General features: G+C 41.3%; 1 protein-coding gene and 3 non-coding genes across 4 annotated transcripts; 2 read left to right on the top strand and 2 right to left on the bottom strand.

The window, feature by feature from the left end:
• Positions 1 to 109: 109 nt before the first annotated feature.
• LOC121541802 (vesicle-associated membrane protein 2) lies at positions 110 to 7,723 on the bottom strand. The gene is made up of 5 exons (XM_041851106.2): positions 7,406 to 7,723; positions 2,042 to 2,147; positions 1,638 to 1,796; positions 1,437 to 1,488; positions 110 to 1,272 (listed from the first exon to the last, which is right to left on the bottom strand). Coding segments are annotated over exons 1-5 (336 nt in total). The 5' UTR covers positions 7,408 to 7,723; the 3' UTR covers positions 110 to 1,255.
• Positions 7,724 to 8,292: 569 nt separating this feature from the next.
• On the bottom strand, positions 8,293 to 8,374 carry trnal-aag. Its single transcript has one exon. It is a non-coding gene; the product is annotated as a tRNA-Leu (tRNA).
• Positions 8,375 to 21,687: 13,313 nt separating this feature from the next.
• On the top strand, positions 21,688 to 21,821 carry LOC121542243. The gene has a single exon (XR_005995852.2). It is a non-coding gene; the product is annotated as a U8 small nucleolar RNA (small nucleolar RNA).
• A 388-nt stretch (positions 21,822 to 22,209) lies between these two features.
• trnas-gcu lies at positions 22,210 to 22,291 on the top strand. The gene has a single exon. It is a non-coding gene; the product is annotated as a tRNA-Ser (tRNA).
• Positions 22,292 to 22,391: the final 100 nt, after the last annotated feature.

A 22,391-nucleotide genomic window follows, 5' to 3' on the forward strand; every position in this document is an offset into this window, starting at 1 on the left:
AAGAGTGTATGGGAATGTTTTGACCATTAATGTGATATATTTTGATCAGAGACTAAGGCTTCACTGTGTCATTGTGATTACTTAGTGTGTGTTAGTCATGACACCTCTGTAGGATTGGTGCATTGTCACAGCAACTTTATGTAATTTTATGTTGCTGAAATGAACAAATTAAACAGGTTAAAATGATGATCCACCAAACAAAAACTATTATGCCCTCCTTTCTATCAATATTGTTCTTTTCCCCACTCTGGCTTGTTAGATTGATATCTGCGATAATATTTACGATAACTTTATACAGGTTATCTATTTTCAGTTTTTGAAAGATACTTACACATACATGTGCTACACTGACAGCATTTGTACTAGACTGCCATGAAGGAATGTTCTCGAAATAAGACACTAAGTAAAATAAAAATAAACATCTCCAGACATTGGTACAATTCTAATGGCAGTTTAAAAAGAGAAGGTATATGACTGGGAAAAGATAGACAGGGAAACATGAACAGAAAAAAAACAGAAATGGTGAAAGGATTCTAAAGAGACAGTACGGCTAAATGGTATAGGAGAGAGAGAGAAAGAGAGAGAGAGAGAGAAGGAAAAGATGGGAGAAGAGGATGGGAATATTGATGAAGTACCTCAGTTAAAGGAGACTATGTCACTGTGCAAAGATGCACCTATACTCTGTGTGAGCCAGAGCAAGACAGAGAAATCCAGAGACAGGCAGAGAACAGTAAGAGAGAACGTGCAAAATATACACACTCTGATTAATAGGCAGTAGTTCAAATCTGAAGCATAAGTCAAATTAATAAAAAAAAATACAAAAATACAAAACGCACACCCACACACAACCTACAAAAACATTATATCAGAATAAAACTCTACAAAGAACTCTACATATTTCTGGAATATAACAATTATCACCAGGGTCATCATTTTCCTTTCTGTTGTCATCGGTAACAATCACAACAAGTATTGGGTTCTGAGTATGAACGACAGATTAGAAAAGCAGGTAAGTATTTACAATGGAGGCGGGGCCACAGATTTACAGGACGAAGATTGACAGGAGTCCAGAGGTGAGGCGGTGGAAGCAGGGGCTGAGGGGGTCAGGGGGTTCAGGGCAGGGTCATATTGAGACTATTTGGGAGCAATTTAATAAATTAATCGTCAGTGGATAATTTTCTCATCAATTTAAAGGATTTTCTGTTGCAAGGGAGCGGGCAGTCTTGACTGCAGACTGGGGTAGGAGCCACTCATCTTAGGTGCTGAAGTAGACTGGCGAGAGAGAGAATTAGAGAGACAGAGAGCAAAAGAGAGAGAGAGAGAGAGAGAGAGAGAGAGCGAGAGAGAGAGGGGGTGAGAAAAAATATACTATTGAAGCAGAGAGTATATCTTCATTCAAACTGCCATGGCAGGGAGAGTGTGGGTGTGACCCTTACCGATGATGACAATGAGGACAATCGCACATATCAGTCCCAGGATAATCATCATCTGAAGGAAGCAGAGTTGGACATGGAGAGGCAGTAAATCAGGGGTGATGGAACATGAGGTCAATCACGAGGTATACTTCAAGCCTCAAAGGGAACTACTATTATCATAAATAAATGTTGACCAAAGGACAATCTATCACAGTCTATTACCTTGGCATTCTTCCACCAGTACTTGTTCTTGAGTTTTGCAGCGCTGGTCTCAAACTGTGAGGCTCCAGCCTGCAGGGCATCAGCCCGATCATCCAGCTCTGACAGCTTCTGATCACGCTCCAGAACCTTATCCACGTTTACACGCATGATATCCACCACCTGGGGAGGGCAGACACATGGGCCGAAAACATACAGGGTGAATCACTCAATCATCTCAGACTGAGTGGCTGTGTGTGCTCCACAGTGTTACATACAGTAATGTATTGTTTACATTAGTGTGTTGGACACGCATTCATCCAGTCCATGTCAGCTTGTGACTATTCACAACATGTGAGCAACGTTATGATATTTCTGTGGGTCAGTATGTGCGTAATACAAGGTGAGTGTGTCTGCATGTTACTCACCTCATCCACCTGAGCCTGTGTCTGCTGCAGGCGGCGGTTGCTAGTGAGGTTGGGAGGGGGCGCCGCTCCATCTGCGGGGGGGGCGCCGGCAGCTGCTGGGGCAGACCTGCCAATCAAACACAACTCGTCAGTCAGTCTATTCACCTTCAATGATGTAAGAATGGTCATGTAGTAATGCATGCATCTACTAAATAGTCAAACCAATCCCTTTGGTACATAGAAGTAAAATAAGTTACTATCAAATCATGGCTGCTTGGAATTATCCACCATCACAGTACTCACTGAGGCAGAATCTCAACGTTATAGGTTTGTATCAAGTCAACAGCTTGACTGGATGATGGGAAAAAGAGGCAGAATACCTCTCTTTAATGAGCCTCAGCAACAGGCTGAATGGTTTACAACTACTGAACAGTAACACCAAACACCAGGATCCAAGGGCCTAGATAAAATGATCCACTAAGCATGAAATACAATGATACGAATCAGCTGTGCTTACGGACCTTTCCACTGCATTCATAACACCAACTACTGAAATACATTCAGTGAGGTTCTGAATTAATGAATCCAAACCATCGCATTCTCTGTCCTAAGAAGGCATCTACATCTGAAAGCTGAATAAAAAGCTGAATAAATTGATAAATGATGCTCTCTCTCTCTAATTACAGACAGGAATCAAATGTTTTTACAACCAAGACGATAGAAAAATAGAAAGAAAGCTAATCATAATGACTGGCTGGCATACTATCTGTCCTAACGGCATCTTCCTAAAGGAAACATGAAGATGACCCATATATTCTGCCTGTCATGTCCAGCAGACATACCAACCTGACCTACAAGCCTCAGCTGGGCATTTTTAGGGCTGTTCTAAGGGGAAACGAATGGACGACAATCATACATCCTGAAGCAATTACCACAAGTCTGGTCCTATCAATCTATTCTGCCCATGTATTCTGACCATCTACAACTGTGTACAATAACTCATTACTTCTCACCAAATGATATGAATGTGGCATTCTTTATTTTCATTATGAGCTCACTGCAGTTGTTCTTTTTTCAAAACCTTGACTATTTGATCATATAGTTCCAAATGTAGGCTAGATTAAAGTCTTTGAAAAAATGGAATGGCACTGGAAAGGCCCAAAATATTATGAGAATGCCAGGTAGTCCTTCCTCTGTGTGCTCCCTTTGCTCTGTTTCAGTCCTGCTAAAGCTGTGTTAGTAACTCACTATGTGACCATGGAGCTGAGCTGTGTTAGTAACTCACTATGTGACCATGGAGCTGAGCTGTGTTAGTAACTCACTATGTGGACCATGGAGCTGAGCTGTGTTAGTAACTCACTATGTGACCATGGAGCTGAGCTGTGTTAGTAACTCACTATGTGGACCATGGAGCTGAGCTGTGTTAGTAACTCACTATGTGGACCATGGAGCTGAGCTGTGTTAGTAACTCACTATGTGGACCATGGAGCTGAGCTGTGTTAGTAACTCACTATGTGGACCATGGAGCTGAGCTGTGTTAGTAACTCACTGTGTGACCATGGAGCTGAACTGTGTTAGTAACTCACTATGTGGACCATGGAGCTGAGCTGTGTTAGTAACACACTATGTGGACCATGGAGCTGAACTGTGTTAGTAACTCACTATGTGGACCATGGAGCTGAGCTGTGTTAGTAACTCACTATGTGGACCATGGAGCTGAGCTGTGTTAGTAACTCACTATGTGGACCATGGAGCTGAGCTGTGTTAGTAACTCACTATGTGACCATGGAGCTGAGCTGTGTTAGTAACTCACTATGTGACCATGGAGCTGAGCTGTGTTAGTAACTCAGCGTTTATTGAGTCTCGCCAGTATTTCCAGCACCCACATAGAGCAATAGTTGTGTAACTGTAACTGCACCCTCAATCAGGGGTCAAACACTGTACTATAAATGGCTTTAGGAAAGTACTAGTGTTCATAATAACTCTACCTGTATGTGAGAGTGAGTATCAAACTGAAATTGTTATTTAATTTGAAGTCTCTGTAGCCTTTTCATTATTGTATCATCATAGGGGTATCATAGGGGTATCATAGGGATAAGTGGGTAGTAATTAATGCACAGCATTGAGTATGAACCACTTTCAATCTTGTTTCTCAACTACATCTGGAGGCTGCTTCCTGTCTGTAGTGACCCACTTTCTCCACCAGAGTGAGACAAAACTCAGTATAAAGGTAACCTTTAAGGCCGTCACACACAGCTAATAATGTGGCTACAAATCCTTCTGTACACTCTCGATGTTTTCGTTTGCCTGGCTTATCAGTCCAAAGCAAGCCCTGTCTGGAAACACTTGTGTCATTTTGCCACATTAATCATTATGCTACCCAAATCTTATGTGTTTTACTGGGAGCCTCCATTATGTTAGTGATGTCATTAGTGAGGTCGCTCGTGTTCTTTCTCATCTCGTTTACAACAATTATATTTTTAGAGGCCAAATCCTGCCCAGGCTCTTTCACCTTCCCCGCGGAAGAGGCCATCGTCATTGCGCCGCGAGGAAAAGTAAGATGAACGATGGACGAGGACGGTTATTGGCAACTCACCCTGTATGTTTTGTACATCATTCCCCACATTGCCTACAACAACCATTGTTTTCTCAGGGCCTCAAGATAAAAGGAGAGGGTGGATTGTGTGCACAGTGACGGGGAACATATTGAAAGTGCACGACGAAATGGATTGTGTAAGCTATCCTCGGAAATAAGAGTAATGGAGTGTCGACAGCAGCCTTGGGGGGAACCCAGGGCAAGACCACACTGTAAAGGGGTTACCATGAATTTGACAGTAGCTTACAGGCAGCTAGGTGGCAATTAAAATTATGTATTTCATATTAGAGTACACCTACTGTAATATAAATACAGTATCAAAGCAAGTACTGTGTAATGACACACAGTACAATACCGTACATTTGACTGTATTATGCTGTAAAAAAAGTAAATGCTACCGTGATTGGAATGAATGAATTTATTAATTCATTGAGGGGAGGGGTTTGTATTTCACAGTATTTTACTGTAATTACAAGGGATTGGTGCAAGCAGGTTTGCTGCTAGGTAAAGGGTTTACACATTACAGCATATTCATGAATATTTTGTGTTTTATGTCACTTGGCCTCTAGAGGCCTTAACAAAGGCTTCCAAACTGGCAGCGACTACAGGGCAAAACAGACCAAAAGGACCTGGCAAAATGCTCAACCATTTAAGGTTCAAGACTTGCTGCCACTTCAATCTGTCCACTATTCTGTTTAAATTGATGGGACTCTATAACCAAATAGAAATTAAATTGGTACGGCATTCTCACTCGCGGATGCAACAAATATGCCTCCAAATATGTTAATGAGCCAGAATCAAAGGTTTTTAGCAGTCTAAAGATACAGTACAGTACTGTATTCTGTGGTGTGCACAGTACCAATCGAAATAGAGCCATTTTCCCACAAGGCACCATAATTTCCAATATGCTGCAGTAAAAGGTTTCAGAGTTATTTTACTGATAATACCTAAAATTACCATATAAATTACAGTTTTTCGTTTACAGTGCAGGCCTAACTCACATTGGCAACGTCCTCAACCAACAGGGCGAAAGAAACGTCCCTTGTCAAGATAATCAGCCTATCAGCCAGTAACATTTTCATATTCCCTTTGAAAAACAGCTGTCATGCTCTGCTTGATCATAATACAGACACACACATGACAATTAGCCTTTTGCTATTAATAGGCAACTACATTAACTAGTAGGCCTAACTACCCGTATTTCTTCACTGCTTTATGGGCTTCATATGACCGATTGACATAAACATTCTGATGAAGCATTTACAAATCGTCTCTCATCCATTACGAGACAGCGCTCACACACACCATAGCCACAAAAACAGTGGACTCTAGCCTGCAAGTCTGTTTCAGCACTGTTGGAAAAAACAGCGACAGGCAGCGCTGTCCAGTTCTGAAAATGAGGATTGGCACGGGCGTTGCATGGTTCCCCAACATTTCTCCCATTGCAGTTAGCATAAGGAGAGGTGGTTTCATATTTGTAGAAAAGTTGAGGATGGTCCTGAGTTTCGTCTGAAAGCGATGTCACCACCAATTTATCGCGGGCGTTACAGTGAGGCAATAGGATAAATGCATAACCAATGGTATGGCTACATGTGTTTATCAACAGCATGTTGAAGATGTAACACTAACATTTGTTGCCTGGCTTCAACGAGATGTGGTCTGTTTCAACAGCTTGTTTGTATGCACGAATCGACAGAGAAAAGACTAACACGGCCATCTTCCCTGGCAGTGAAACACCTGCGTCCTATAGCCTAGCAGTCGCAAAAAAACACACACAAAAAAACACGACTGAACATAGTAGGCCTATAGCTTGTCAAGGAAAGGAGTGGAAAACGCCCACATCGCCAGTGTACCCTTGACTGATCAAATAAAATACTTTAAAAATTGCCCGTCCTCGCGTGACAATCGACAGATATGAACGTCAGTTACCCCGACCCCCACCGTTGGTTAGCAATATAAAAGGATAAGCCCACAAAATGGCTAATAATAGTTAATAATAGTCCAAGTCCATAATTACATCCAAGATAATATGGATGTATTGGTTCTCTAATAAGATGTTCAACGTGTTGAATGAAAGAAAATATGTTATTAGGTCAAAGTTGCTCATAATAAATGTATTTTGAGCAGTATCCATTCATTTGTCTAGAGAGGAATGGCAGAAATCCAAATCCAAATAACCAAATTAGAAATGTGAAGGTTTTCTACTTTCAATTCCAATTTCATTTTACAAATGGATATGGAGATAGCCTACAGACGAATACACGGACGTCAACCCATTCAAATCAAACCAGTCCAACCCGGAGAAAACGCGTGCATGTCCAATTCCAATTATAAAAAAATTTATATTTTAAATGTGAATAAATATAACTAATTATAAATAGCCAACGTGACTGAAATACGTTGTAAAGAAATATGGCTGACAACAGGGGCCAATGAGTAACCGTTATTCAACGCCTATGGAATAGCCTATAGGCTAATGTTGGATATGCTATTTAACCTATGTGTGTTATAATGTATTGTCAGTAAATGTCGATAAATAAACATCAAATAGTAAATAAACACAATGATCATGGAATTATAGTGTTATTTAAGCCTGACGCACGATTCAAATGCCATATATGCCTTGGAGACAATTGTTAATTTAATTGGCTTTCTAAAAACATTTCTGAACAACAAATAGACTTACACCCTGCTACCCACCGACCACGGAAAGATACATTCACATTAGACAACAGGCAAACAAAGAAAATAAATGTCACAAGTAGGCTAGGCAACAGGGTGATACTCACATTTCCTATGATGGTTTATTAATGTACGCAAGTCCGACTGGAATGTAGGCTATTCGCCTAATAAGTGGCTATTGAGTGGGTTGCCTTCAGCGTTCTTTTTCCTCTCGCTCCCTCTCAGTCGATTCACTCTTTTGGCGTTTTCTATAGGAGGGAGTGATAATGTTTACCACCAATATGTGTTTATTCCCCCCTTGTAAATGTTCCCCTTTTCTCCGTTCGTGTGCTTCGCCAATATCGTTATATTATAACTGAGCTACCGCTAGACTCCTCTGTGCCACTACTGTAATGAACATGTAATAAACAGACACTTGGAGGGGAACGAAGATGGCTTGATGACGTCATTCGTCATCCTGGGAGCCGCAGGTTTAAAGGGGTGGTCAGCCAAAAGAATGAAAGACATATGGCAGTGTGCCCATATACGGTCAAGCCTTACCAGGGGTTGATCAGTTTTAAAATCCATAAAAATCATAATGGGGAGTAAGCTATGTCATTGAAAACCATATGCTATTAGTTGAAAAGGCAGAGTAGCCTATTGTCATATTGAGGGTGGAGACTCATTAAAGGTGGATGGAACGTCAACAAAATGGCGTTCCTTGTAAGGGGGTGGGGTGAAACTCCAGCCTCACATTGAAACCAGCAGGTTGATCCCGAGAATTGAGATGTAACTACCGTGGCGTCTACAGGTCGGATATGAACCTTCCAATGCCCGGCAACACTTGCATAGCCTACCAACCCAACATGGTAACACTAGTATTAGTCGTGCAAGAAAAACTCCTGGTAAAGAAAAAGCATACATGTAAAAAGTATACATCCAGACAAGTTAAACTGATTTATTCTATTGCACAGTTCAATAAAAGCAATTGAGAGCACCGTTCAAGAAAAATATCTGACAGCGGTGGGATTCGAACCCACGCCCCCGAAGAGACTGGAGCCTTAATCCAGCGCCTTAGACCGCTCGGCCACACTATCTCATTAACTATAAGAGCAATGTCAGAGTGATATAAAAGACAAAACCCAACTCCAGACTGGTATATACAATGTAAATTATATTGATGATTGAGGGAAGTGTCCCAAATCTATAAACCATCACGCTGAAGCGAGCCTAATAGTCTGTGATAGATGTGATCCTCTTTTGAATGAAAGATATTAACAGGCGGAATCTCTATCCATATTAGGTCAATTACGTTGTCGTACCCGCACATGACTCGCCCACTCAAGTTTCCGGTCCCACTAGTTACCACAGCCACAAAGACAAGATTGTCTAGGCCCATATTGTAAAAATTCATGAATGTTTTTTGTTGTTACTTTTTGGTCTGATTTTAAGGTTAGGATTAGACATAAGGTTAGCAGTGTGGTTAAGGTTAGGGTTGAGGTTAGGGTTTGGGTTAGGTTTAAAATCAGATTTTAAGAAGAGAAATTGTAGAAATAGGCGGGAGTTATGACTTTGTGGCTGTAATAACTAGTGACGACCCCAGTTTCCTCAAATGGATAGCAAAACAAGTTTGGACACACCTACTCATTCAAGGGTTCTTCTTTATTCTTTACTATTTTTTACATTGTAGAATAATAGTAAATATATTAAAACTATGAAATAACACATATGGAATCACGTAGTAACCCAACAAGTGTTAAACAAATCAAAATATATTTTATATTTGAGATTCTTCAAATAGCCACCCTTTGCCTTGATGACAGCTTTGCACACTCTCAACCAGCTTCATGAGGTAGTCACCTGGAATGCATTTCAATTAACAGGTGTGCCTTCTTAAAAGTTAATTTGTGGAATTTCTTTCCTTCTTAATGCGTTTGAGCCAATCAGTTGTGTTGTGACAAGGTGGGGGGGGGGTATACGCCAGGGTTGTGGGTTCGATTCCCATGGGGGACAAGTACGAATAACTACCGTTCAAAAGTTTGGGGGCACTTAGTAATGTCCTTGTTTTCGAAAGAAAAGCACATTTTTGGTCCATTAAAATAACATCAAATTGATCAGAAATAAGAGGCAACTCCGGGATGCTATATCTCAGACTGGCCAATAAAAATAAAAGATTAAGATGGCCAGTCTGAGATATGGCTTTTTCTTTGCAACTCTGCCTAGAAGGTCAGCATCCCGGAGTTGCCTCTTCACTGTTGACGCTGGTGTTTTGCGGGTACTATTTAATGAAGCTGCCAGTTGAGGACCTGTGAGGCACCTGTTTCTCAAACTAGACACTCTAATGTATTTGTCCTCTTGCTCAGTTGTGCACCGGGGCCTCCCACTCCTCTTTCTATTCTGGTTAGAGCCAGTTTGCTCTGTTCTGTGAAGGGAGTAGTACACAGCGTTGTACGAGATCTTCCGTTTCTTGGCAATTTCTCGCATGGAATAGCCTTCATTTCTCAGAACAAGAATAGACTGACGAGTTTCAGAAGAAAGTTATTTGTTTCTGGCCATTTTGAGTCTGTAATCGAACCCACAATTGCTGATGCTCCAGATACTCAACTAGTCTCAAGAAGGCCAGTTTTATTGCTTCTTTAATCAGCACAGCAGTTTTCAGCTTTGCTAACATAATTGCAAAAGGGTTTTCTAATGATCAATTAACCTTTTAAAATGATAAACTTGGATTAGCAAACTCAACGTGCCATTGGAACACAGGACTGATGGTTGCTGATAATGGGCCTCTGTACGCCTATGTAGATATTCCATAAAAAATCAGCCGTTTCTAACTACAATAGCCATTTACAACATTAACAATGTCTACACTGTATTTCTAATCAATTTGATGTTATTTTAATGGACAAAAAATGGCTTTTCTTTAGAAAACAAGTACATTTCTAAGTGACCCCAAACTTTTGAACGGTAGTGTATACACTCACTACTGTCCTACTTATCCAGAGTGATTTACAGTAGTGAGTGGTTACATTTTTCAATTGGGTTCGATTCCCATGGGGGACAAGTACAAAAAATGTATGCACTCACTACTGGAATTGAACGCACAACCCTGGCATGACAATCCTGATGTTGCAAGCAGCATGCTCTAATAACTGAGCCACACTTCCTTTGAGCACAAACATGACATTAATGATGCCCTTTTGACGAAGTTAACAACAACTTTTTTATTTATGGGCCAAGTTAGCTAGCTGGAAAAAAGTGTGGCCAGATCACACAAACATTTATTGTTAGACGCTAATACTAACTACATCTTAATAGATTGGCAGTACATTTAACATACACTGCTATATTGTGTTTGAGTGACTAATGAAGACTCCAGATTGACGGATGCAGATGTGGATTGATCCAGGCAGATGAGGCCTGCTGCTGACAGTCAAGAATTTTGACAGGTTACCAGTATGGAGTATGGAGTTAGCTGCCAAAAGGTTGAACATACGTATCATTAGGATCGTAAGAAAATCCATACGTATATTATTAGGATTGTAAGAAAAGCCATGCGTGAAACAAGAAACTTAAACATTAAATTAGATCTGTAAACGTACAAACCCTATGTTACGACTATGAATGAACATTTACACAATTCTTACTTTACGCCTCCCTTTACTCGGTTACAGACCTTTTTTATACGTACAAACTTTTGTCAGTAATGTGGCATCTGCAAAGGACATGAACCGAACATAGCTAGTCGAAGTTAGCTAGTCAATCAAGCAACTTTAGGCCAGATGTTAGAGTTGCTTTGCAGCTTCCAGTTTCATTTCCAAAATAAAAGTCTAGAGCTTGTTTTAGAACAGCATTCAAAAACGACTTTACACCAGTAGATGGCGTAGTATAGGCTTGGGCCTTCAGCAAATGATTTGTGTGAGAATGATAAAGACACAGAAGAGCCTTGTCTAGAATAACTGCCTGAGCTGCAAAATAGAAAGTAAATATGATTTAGGCTAGGCCTATTCCGATATGCCATGCTGTTGTGTGTTATTTAATGACCATATAATTGCATACATTTTTTTTATAGCTGTGTGGGGCTACTGTGGTGATCATTTAACCTAATGAATCACACCTTTTCCAGTATTTGGGAGCACATACTGTTGGCCTTATATTAGGCATTTTGACTGTTGTATTAGTGAATTCCACTCTGTATGTAGGCTTGTTATAGCCATTTGCGTTGCACAACCCCATCACGCAGAGGCTATATCCATATCAATAAATGAGACAAAACTAAATATTGATAGCCAAGGGGTCCCAAATGATCAAGACTATCTATAGGCTATTCTTATTGCCAGATCTGTTTTCCCTATCTGCCACTGCATGTGCTTCTTCAACTATTTTGTTTAACATTTATTTAGAGGCTATATTTAGAGGCCTGTGAGCTAGGGTCTCTTTTTAATAAAACACAAAAAGAGTTCTAAAATTATTCCGCAAGACACCAGTACCCAAAATGATAGCCTAACTTGCAATGCCTACAAGTTGAAGGCCTATCGAACTTCGATAATTTTGAATTTACACATGGATTTCAATAGACAAATGGAATTTATTCTCTTTGATTTAGTTCCTATTGCAACTCAGACAAATGACTGAATGGACGACATACTGACTGACTGAACTGAACGAAGGATTCATTAAATGTTCAAATATGTTGGAATGAGGAGTTGTACGCATCATGCATGCTGTGCACTTTATTTGGCTAGTAGGCAAATGGGCCTACATTAGGGTATAATGACTCTATGGCTGCATGCCTCCAGAAGGGCATGGGGGGTGTTTTTCCGAAGGCACATGGTGCTGTGGTGCTGCATGGAGATCACAAGCTCTTCAACTGGGCAGCAGTGTCGCGATGGAGGGAATAGCCTATACGGAGACTACCTAAGACCACTGCAACAGAGTTACTGTAAAGTGTGGGAATAAGCTTAATCCAGACATAGCCTACGTTTAACCTCTCCCTTGTTCATTTCAACGTCCATATGTACATGACCCAATTCATATAAATCATGTACAATTATAAAACATTAATATGCTTTGGCAAGATTTTGAGTGATTAAATAAATAACAAAATATTCTATAACAAAACTATTTTGAGTGGCAAAGACTCCAGTGGTCATGCATCATTCATAGATTCACCAAACATCTATTATTATTCTATGTTTCATTATTCCTGGCAGATACTAATGGTTATAATTGCAGACGGAGCCCAGAGAATGGGATGGTGCAATATTGAATCTGTCATATTTTGATAAGGTGCATGCATGGGGATGTCTACGTTACCCGGAGATATGCCCATGCTGTAGAGATGCAACTAGCGGACTGAAACTTCATTGTTGTAGGCATAATACAGCTAGTGCTATCTAGACTTGTGCTGGCAAACAAATCCATTACATTAGCTACCTAAATGTGAAGTAAACTCAACTGAGGAGTAATAGAGAATGGAGACTTTTTACTTGAAAACGTGCAGGATACCTCTTTCCGGTTTCACTGACTTCCGTTTTTTTTATACCCTTGTTATGCTTGTTCGCGTAGCACTCCTCACAGGCCGTTTGGTGAACCTTTTTTTTTGTTGGTGAGATGAAACTGCCAAAACTCTGGTATTATTGTACGTCGGAATTGCAAAACAAGATTTGTTCAAGCCTAAAATGTTAGTCCGTAATCGTAACATGGTGTTTGTATGTTCACAGGTGAAATTTCACATTTATGTTTCATGTTTCAAGCATGGCTTTCTTACGATCATAACAATTTACGTATGGATTTTCCTACGATCCTAACAATACATACGTTCAACCTTTTGGCAACTATCTCACTCCATATATCAGTCAGTGGCTTTTTTATCACCTTATCCTCCTATACCAGCCTACACAATATTTACAAAAGTACAGTGAGGGAAAAAAGTATTTGATCCCCTGCTGATTTTGTATGTTTGCCCACTGACAAAGTCATGATCAGTCTATAATTTTAATGGTAGGTTTATTTGAACAGTGAGAAACAGAATAACAACAAAAAAATCCAGAAAAACGCATGTCAAAAATGTTATAAATTGATTTGCATTTTAATGAGGGAAATAAGTATTTGAGCCCTCTGCAAAACATGACTTAGTACTTGGTGGCAAAACCCTTGTTGGCAATCACAGAGGTCAGACGTTTCTTGTACTTGGCCACCAGGTTTGCACACATCTCAGGAGGGATTTTGTCCCACTCCTCTTCACAGATCTTCAAATCAAATCAAATCAAGTTTTATTGGCCACATGCGCCGAATACAACAGGTGCAGACATTACAGTGAAATGCTTACTTACAGCCCTTAACCAACAGTGCATTTACTTTTAATAAATAAGTAAAATAAAACAACAACAAAAAATTGTTAAGAAAAAAATTGCAGAAGTAAAATAGAAGTAAAATAAAATAACAGTAGGGAGGCTATATATACAGGGGGGTACCGGTGCAGAGTCAATGTGCGGGGGCACCGGCTAGTTGAGGTAGTTTAAGTAATATGTACATGTGGGTAGAGTTAAAGTGACTATGCATAAATAATTAACAGAGTAGCAACAGCGTAAAAAGATGGGGTGGGGTGTGGGGGTGGGGGGCAGTGCAAATAGTCTGGGTAGCCATGATTAGCTGTTCAGGAGTCTTATGGCTTGGGGGTAGAAGCTGTTGAGAAGTCTTTTGGACCTAGACTTGGCACTCCGGTACCGCTTGCCGTGCGGTAGCAGAGAGAACAGTCTATGACTAGGGTGGCTGGAGTCTTTGACAATTTCTAAGGCCTTCCTCTGACACCGCCTGGTATAGAGGTCCTGGATGGCAGGAAGCTTGGCCCCAGTGATGTACTAGGCCGTACACACTACCCTCTGTAGTGCCTTGCGGTCGGAGGCCAAGCAGTTGCAATACCAGGCAGTGATGCAACCAGTCAGGATGCTCTCGAAGGTGCAGCTGTATAATTTTTTGAGGATCTGAGGACCCATGCCAAATCTTTTCAGTCTCCTGAGGGGGAATAGGCTTTGTCGTGCCCTCTTCACGACTGTCTTGGTGTGTTTGGACCATGATAGTTCGTTGGTGATGTGGACACCAAGGAACTTGAAGCTCTCAACCTGTTCCACTACAGCCCCGTCGATGAGTATGGGGGCGTGCTCAGTCCTCTTTTTGTTCCTGTAGTCCACAATAATTTCCTTTGTCTTGGTCACGTTGAGGGAGAGGTTGTTGTCCTGGCACCACACGGCCAGGTCTCTGACCTCCTCCCTATAGGCTGTCTCATCGTTGTCGGTGATCAGACCTACCACGGTTGTGTCGTCGGCAAACTTAATGATGGTGTTGGAGTCGTGCCTGGCCATGCAGTCATGGGTGAACAGGGAGTACAGGAGGGGACTGAGCACGCACGCCTGAGGGGCCCCTGTGTTGAGGATCAGTGTGGCAGATGTGTTGTTACCTACCCTTATCACCTGGGGGCGGCCCGTCAGCAAGTCCAGGATCCAGTTGCAGAGGGAGGTGTTCTCCAAGTCATTAAGGTTTCGAGCGTGACGTTTGGCAACTCGAACCTTCAGCTCCCTCCATAGATTTTCTATGGGATTAAGGTCTGGAGACTGGCTAGGCAACTCCAGGACCTTAATGTGCTTCTTCTTGAGCCACTCCTTTGTTGCCTTGGCCGTGTGTTTTGGGTCATTGTCATGCTGGAATACCCATCCACGACCCATTTTCAATGCCCTGGCTGAGGGAAGGTGGTTCTCACCCAAGATTTGACGGTACATGGCCCCGTCCATCGTCCCTTTGATGCGGTGAAGTTGTCCTGTCCCCTTAGCAGAAAAACACCCCCAAAGCATAATGTTTCCACCTCCATGTTTGACGGTGGTGATGGTGTTCTTAGGGTCATAGGCAGCATTCCTCCTCCAAACACGGCGAGTTGAGTTGATGCCAAAGAGCTCGATTTTGGTCTCATCTGACCACAACACATTCACCCAGTTCTCCTCTGAATCATTCAGATCTTCATTGGCAAACTTCAGACGGGCCTGTATATGTGCTTTCTTGAGCAGGGGGACCTTGCGGGCGCTGCAGGATTTCAGTCCTTCACGGCGTAGTGTGTTACCAATTGTTTTCTTGGTGACTATGGTCCCAGCTGCTTTGAGATCATTGACAAGATCCTCCCGTGTAGTTCTGGGCTGATTCCTCACCGTTCTCATGATCATTGCAACTCCACGAGGTGAGATCTTCCATGGAGCCCCAGGCCGAGGGAGATTGACAGTTCTTTTGTGTTTCTTCCATTTGCGAATAATCGCACCAACTGTTGTCACCTTCTCACCAAGCTGCTTGGCGATGGTCTTGTAGCCCATTCCAGCCTTGTGTAGGTCTACAATCTTGTCACTGACATCCTTGGAGAGCTCTTTGGTCTTGGTCATGGTGGAGAGTTTGGAATCTGATTGATTGATTGCTTCTGTGGACAGGTGTCTTTTATACAGGTAACAAGCTGAGATTAGGAGCACTCCCTTTAAGAGTGTGCTCCTAATCTCAGCTCGTTACCTGTATAAAAGACACCTGGGAGCCAGAAATCTTTCTGATTGAGAGGGGGTCAAATACTTATTTCCCTCATTAAAATGCTAATCAATTTATAACATTTTTGACATGCGTTTTTTCTGGATTTTTTTGTTGTTATTCTGTCTCTCACTGTTCAAATAAACGTACCATTAAAATTATAGACTGATAATTTCTTTGTCAGTGGGCAAACATACAAAATCAGCAGGGGATCAAATACTTTTTTCCCTCACTGTATGTGGCCACCCCTTCAAATTAGTGGATTCGGCTATTTCAGCCACACCCGTTGCTGACAGGTGTATAAAATCGAGCAAACAGCCATACAATCTCCATAGACAAACACTGGCTGTAGAATGGCCTTACTGAAGAGCTCAGTGACTTTCAACGTGGCACCGTCATAGGATGCCACCTTTCCAACAAGTCAGTTTGTGAAACTTCTGCCCTGCTAGAGCTGCCCCGTCAAGTGGAAACCTCTAGGAGCAACAACGGCTCAGCTGCGAAGTGGTAGGCCACACATGCTCATAGAACGGGACCGCCGAGTGCTGAAGCGCATATTTCGGGAAAAAATCGTCTGTCCTCGGTTGCAACACTCACTACCAAGTTCAAACTGCCTCTGGAAGCAATGTCAGCACAAGCACTGTTCGTCTGGAGCTTCATGAAATGGGTTTTCATGGCCGAGCAGCCACACACAAGCCTAAGATCACCATGCGCAATGCCAAGTGTCTGCTGGCGTGGTGTAAAGCTCGCCGCCATTGGACTCTGGAGCACTGGAAACGCATTCTCAGGAGTGATGAGTCACGCTTCATCATCTGGCAGTCCGACAGACGAATCTGGGTTTGGCGGATGCCAGGAGAACGCTACCTGCCCAAATGCATAGTGCCAACTGTATAGTTTGGTGGAGGAGGAATAATGGTCTGGGGCTGTTTTTCATGGTTCATATTGCTCTAACTCTAGTTTTCATCAGACAGCAACTTAGTTGAAAAGGTACAGTTGAAGTCGGAAGTTTACATACACCTTAGTCAAATACATTTAAACTCAGATTTTCACAATTCCTGACATTTAATCCTAGTAAAAGTTCCCTGTCTTAGCTCAGTTAGGATCACCACTTTATTTTAAGAATGTGAAATGTCAGAATAATAGTAGAGAGAATGATTTATTTCAGCTTTTATTTATTTCATCACATTCCCAGTGGGTCAGAAGTTTACATACACTCAATTAGTATTTGGTAGCATTGCCTTTAAATTGTTTAACTTGGGTCAAACGTTTAGGGCAGCCTTCCACAAGCTTCCCACAATAAGTTGGGTGAATTTTGGCCCATTCCTCCTGACAGAGCTGGTGTAACTGAGTCAGGTTTATAGGCCTCCTTGCTCGCACACGCTTTTTCAGTTCTGCCCACACATTTTCTATAGGATTGAGGTCAGGGCTTTGTGATGGCCACTACAATACCTTGACTTTGTTGTCCTTAAGCCATTTTGCCACAACTTTGGAAGTATGCTTGGGGTCATTGTCCATTTGGAAGACCCATTTGCGACCAAGCTTTAACTTCCTAACTGGTCTTGAGATGTTGCTTCAATATATCCACATAATTTTCCTTCCTCATGATGCCATCTACTTTGTGAAGTGCACCAGTCCCTCGTGCAGCAAAGCACCCCCACAGCATGATGCTGCCACCCCGTGCTTCACGATTGGGATGGTGTTCTTCTTATGTCTCCTGAGTGGCGCAGTGGTCTAAGGCACTGCATCGCAGTGCTAACTGTGCCACTAGAGATCCTGGTTCGAATCCAGGCTCTGTCGCAGCCGGCCGTGACCGGGAGACTCATGGGCGGCGCACAATTGGCCCAGCGTCGTCCAGGGTAGGGGAGGGAATGGCCGGCAGGGATGTAGCTCAGTTGATAGAGCATGGCATCTGCAATGCCAGGGTTGTGGGTTCGATTCCCACGGGGGGCCAGTATAAAAAAAAAAAAATGTATTCACTAACTGTAAGTCGCTCTGGATAAGAGCGTCTGCTAAATGACTAAAATGTAAATGTAAAAATGTTCTTCGGCTTGCAAGCGACCCCTTTTTCCTCCAAACATAACAATGGTCATTATGGCCAAACAGTTCTATTTTTGTTTCACCAGACCAGAGGACATTTCTCCAAAAAGTACGATCTTTGTCCCCATGTACAGTTGCAAACCGTAGTCTGGCTTTTTTATGGTGGTTTTGGAGCAGTACGTTAATCTCTAGGAGACAGAACGTGTCTCCTTCCTGAGCGGTATGACGGCTGCGTGGTCCCATGGTGTTTATACTTGCGTACTATTGTTTGTACAGATGAATGTGGTACCTTCAGGCGTTTGGAAATAGCTCCCAAGGATGGACCAGACTTGTGGAGCTCTACAATTTTTTTGCTGAGGTCTTGGCTGATTTCTTTTGATTTTCCCATGATGTCAAGCAAAGAGGCACTGAGTTTGAAGGTAGGCCTTGAAATACATCCACAGGTACACCTCCAATTGACTCAAATTATGTCAATTAGCCTATCAGAAGCTTCTAAAGCCATGACATCATTTTCTGGAATTTTCCAAGCTGTTTAAAGGCACAGTCAACTTAGTCAACTTCTGACCCACTGGAATTGTGATACAGTGAATTATAAGTGAAATAATCTGTCTGTAAACAATTGTTGGAAAAATTACTTGTGTCATGCACAAAGTACATGTCCTAACCGAGTTGCCAAAACTATAGTTTGTTAACAAGAAATGTGTGGTGGTTGAAAAACAAGTTTTAATGACTCCAACCTAAGTGTATGTAAACTTCCGACTTCAACTGTAAATGCAATGACTTAACTCTGGCTAGATACAGTACATTAAACACAGTGATGGGGTTTCCTGACGACTCATCTTGAACTTATTTCCGCTGCTCTATCAATCGCTCCATACATTCATCATGGAGAAGAAACGCTAGTAGGCTAGGAATCTCCTGGTATCTTCTTGCTTTGTAAAGTGTTGTGGCCTGTATGGAAATTGTTTTGCCGGCAGTGTTGGGGAGTAGTGAACTACAGTACATGTAGTTCAACAAATAATTTAACTACATTTTGCAGTAGCTTGGTGGTAGTAAACTAAATTGATATCTTGGTAGTTTTTTCAGTAGTTAATGACTTTTTTTGCCATGTAGCGGTGTAACTAACTACTGGAACTACACACTACTTTTTTTACAAAAAGACAAAGAAATATGGGTGAAGTAGGCAAGAATTTCCTTTCCCTTTCAGCATCAGACCTGCCTAAATCTCACTTGAAACATCGTTTTTGTGTTTAATAGGCAAAATTACACTTTCTGTTAACATCTTACCCATACGACCCAACATACGAAGTGATATGTTCTTACAATTTGTAGTCATTGACATTTGAGATTTACATATGACAATTTTTCACTAAGTAGTTTGGATGTAGTGAACTACTTTTACAAAGTAACTTTAGTTAAGTAAACTATATTTTTCTTAATGGTAGCTTTAGTTTAGTTTGACTTCTTCCAGTGTTAAGTAATTGGTAGCTTGGTAACTATAATTTCAGAGTAGCTTCCCCAACACTGCTTGCCGAACAGTAAATTAATTAACAGTTTCAAAATGTCTACATGTGTGTAACATTATTCAACTGTGTTAAATTATGTGCAGCATGAGTGAGGAGCTAGCAGTTGCAACCCAAAGGTTCCTCAGGACAGGCTAGCTAGCAATGAGTGGCACCAGCTGTAGCTTGCAGCAATTTGACACAAGAGGCACGGTGCTCTCGAGCTGTAAAGGGGACATCGGCTGCACCGATAGTCAAGATAGCCGATAGACTAGCATAGGGCTACCAAGAATATCGGCCCGACAGATTATCCGTCATTCTCTAGTTGGCTCCCATTCAAATTAGCCCCAAGGTTGTCTTTTTAAATCTCGTACCATTCTCTTAAACTAAATACCATGACTGTTTTCTCATTCGCTGGGAATGTTGTTTGGAATGTCTGAAAAAATATAATTTGGTTGATATCGTTATCAACCTGCATAACCCTTTAAAATATAAATGTTCATGTGCAGAGTGTGCTATTAGTGGTTTCTTTTTTTTGCAAAAAATCATATATTTTTGCGAAAATTGTAGTGGGTAGTTCCAGTAGCAGTGTTAATTTTGTCAAACAATAACTATGATGAAATATATTCGTCAACAACCTATTTTTCCTGACGAAAACTAATGACAATAACGAGACAAGATGCCCTGAAAGAAACGATAACAATAACAAATTACTTTTCATTTTTGTTGACTAAAAGAGATGAGAATTCCACATAAGACTAATGGACATTCAATTTGACATTAAGCTCCTTTTAATTAGTGGGGTTATGGTATGGGCAGGCATAAGCTAGGGATAACAAACACAATTGCATTTTATCGATGGCAATTTGAATGCACAGAGATACCGTGACGAGATCCTGAGGCCCATTGTTGTGCCATTCATCTGCCGCCTTCACCTCATGTTTCAGCATGATAATGCACAGCCCCATGTCGCAAGGATGTGTACAACATTCCTGGAAGCTGAAAATGTCCCAGTTCTTCCATGGCCTGCATACTCACCAGACATGTCACCAGTTTAGCATGTTTGGGATGCTCTGGATCGACGTGGACGTCAGCGTGTTCCAGTTCCCGCCAATATCCAGCAACTTTGTACAGCCACTGAACAGGAGTGGGACAACTTTCCACAGGCCACAATCAACAGCCTGATCAACTCTATGCGAAGGAGATGTGTCGCACTGCATGAGGCAAATGGTGGTCACACCAGATACTGACTGGTTTTCTGATCCACGCCCCTACCTTTTTAAAAAAAGGTATCTGTGATCAACAGATGCATATCTGTTCCCAGTCATATGAAATCCACAATTTAAATTGACTGATTTCCTTATATGAACTGTAACTCAGTGAAATCTTTGAAATTGTTGCATGTTGTGTGTATATTTTTGTTCAGTGTAATTAACTACTGAAAACACAACAAAGATTTGAATTTAGTTAAACTACCATCCAGCTACTGCAAAATGTAGCTACATTACTAGTTGAATAGTGGAGCTACTCCCCAAGACTGTGTAGTGTAATGTAGTAAATAATGTGGCATGGTGACAGAGAGTGATATAGGCTAGGAATTGAAATATGGAGGAAAACATTATCTGTAACTTTAATTAATCAGTAAATTAATATTGAAATCAACTGGGTCAGCTCTATGGTGCTGTACCCTGCTGCTAAAACAGTTTTCTGAGTCCTACTGTTGAATCTGTTTTCGAAGTGTGTTCCTTTCTGTCATGGTCACGATAAGCAAGTGCAAAGGTAAGAGTACAGTCTTGTGAGTTTTATGTTGTGTTTCTACATTTCTGCCGCCTGGAGCATCAGAGAACCTTTGCCATCACCAGTAGCACTGGATCAGTAGTGGAGTAGCAGTCTCGCGAGAGCTAGTTTATTTCTGTCTGTTATCTTTTGTATTTATTCAGCGAAATAACACAGTAATTAGGACAAAGTTCACCGCAAAAGGTTTGCTTGTAGAAATAAGTTATTGTGGTTTAGGTGATAGTACAAATGTTACATTTTAAAATCAAATAAACGAACTGGAGTAAGCACCAATAGGAAGGCTGGTGGTGCTGAGATTATGCTAATATTCGCCGCAAAGCATTCTCATCAAATAAGCAGAGGCTCCTGATGTTTCATGACATGTGCGTAAATATAATGATAGGCATACAAAATATCGACTTTTGGATAGGGCTGACATGAACTTAAAATTAGAAATATATCAGCATCGGCTAAAATGTCATCTTGTAACCATGACCTAAAATGACTTGCCACACATACTTGATCATCGCTGCCATATTCTAAAAGTATCGTCAGTGAGGTACATCCTTACCTGTTACTTCAGAAATGGAGTATCAGAACATGATGAATGGAGATTGATGAGAAATGATTATTCTCACCTAGTCTTCGGAGAAACGCAACACTCCGAGGATCCTATTCTGATAAACTGACGACGTGAGAAAGCATGTTAAAAGAAAGTCAAAATTCTACACGTATATCATCTTTTTCAGTAGTTTCAAATAAAGAAATACAAATGCAGTGCCCAGTACATCTATCCAATTCTAGCGAACTGATTTGAAAACTTGATTAGTTGTTGTATTTATTTAGACCCTATCTGCAGCCCCCTTCCGCCCACGCACACAGATGAGATTCCCTAAAAACACGCTATTTCGGAACAGCTAGTGACCTTTTTGTGACAGGTTAGAGTATATGCAGCAGGTTTGGAGAATTAAGTTATAGAAATAGTGTTGAGGTCTCAGATTTGTCAGCGATTTAGAAATAATGTAGTTAATGAAATATTCTTAAATAATATGTAACAGCTATTTGCTAACGACGAGGTGGCCGAGTGGTTAAGGCGATGGACTGCTAATCCATTGTGCTCTGCACGCGTGGGTTCGAATCCCATCCTCGTCGTTGGAAGAGATTTTGTCCTCGATGGGAGATTTGTAATTGTAATATGTTTTCGTTTGACATTGTGTACAGCTCGATTTCTACACGAGTATTTATGGATATT

This window comes from Coregonus clupeaformis, chromosome 27 (genome assembly GCF_020615455.1).
Source record: "Coregonus clupeaformis isolate EN_2021a chromosome 27, ASM2061545v1, whole genome shotgun sequence".
Taxonomy (NCBI): domain Eukaryota; kingdom Metazoa; phylum Chordata; class Actinopteri; order Salmoniformes; family Salmonidae; genus Coregonus; species Coregonus clupeaformis.

Excerpts from the sequence above, each read along its gene's own strand:
- LOC121541802 (XM_041851106.2), bottom strand. Across the intron at positions 1,797-2,041 it reads CACAGGCTCAGGTGGATGAG|GTGGTGGATATCATGCGTGT; the intron begins GTGAGTAACATG and ends TGCCCTCCCCAG. Across the intron at positions 1,489-1,637 it reads ACTGGTGGAAGAATGCCAAG|ATGATGATTATCCTGGGACT; the intron begins GTAATAGACTGT and ends TGCTTCCTTCAG.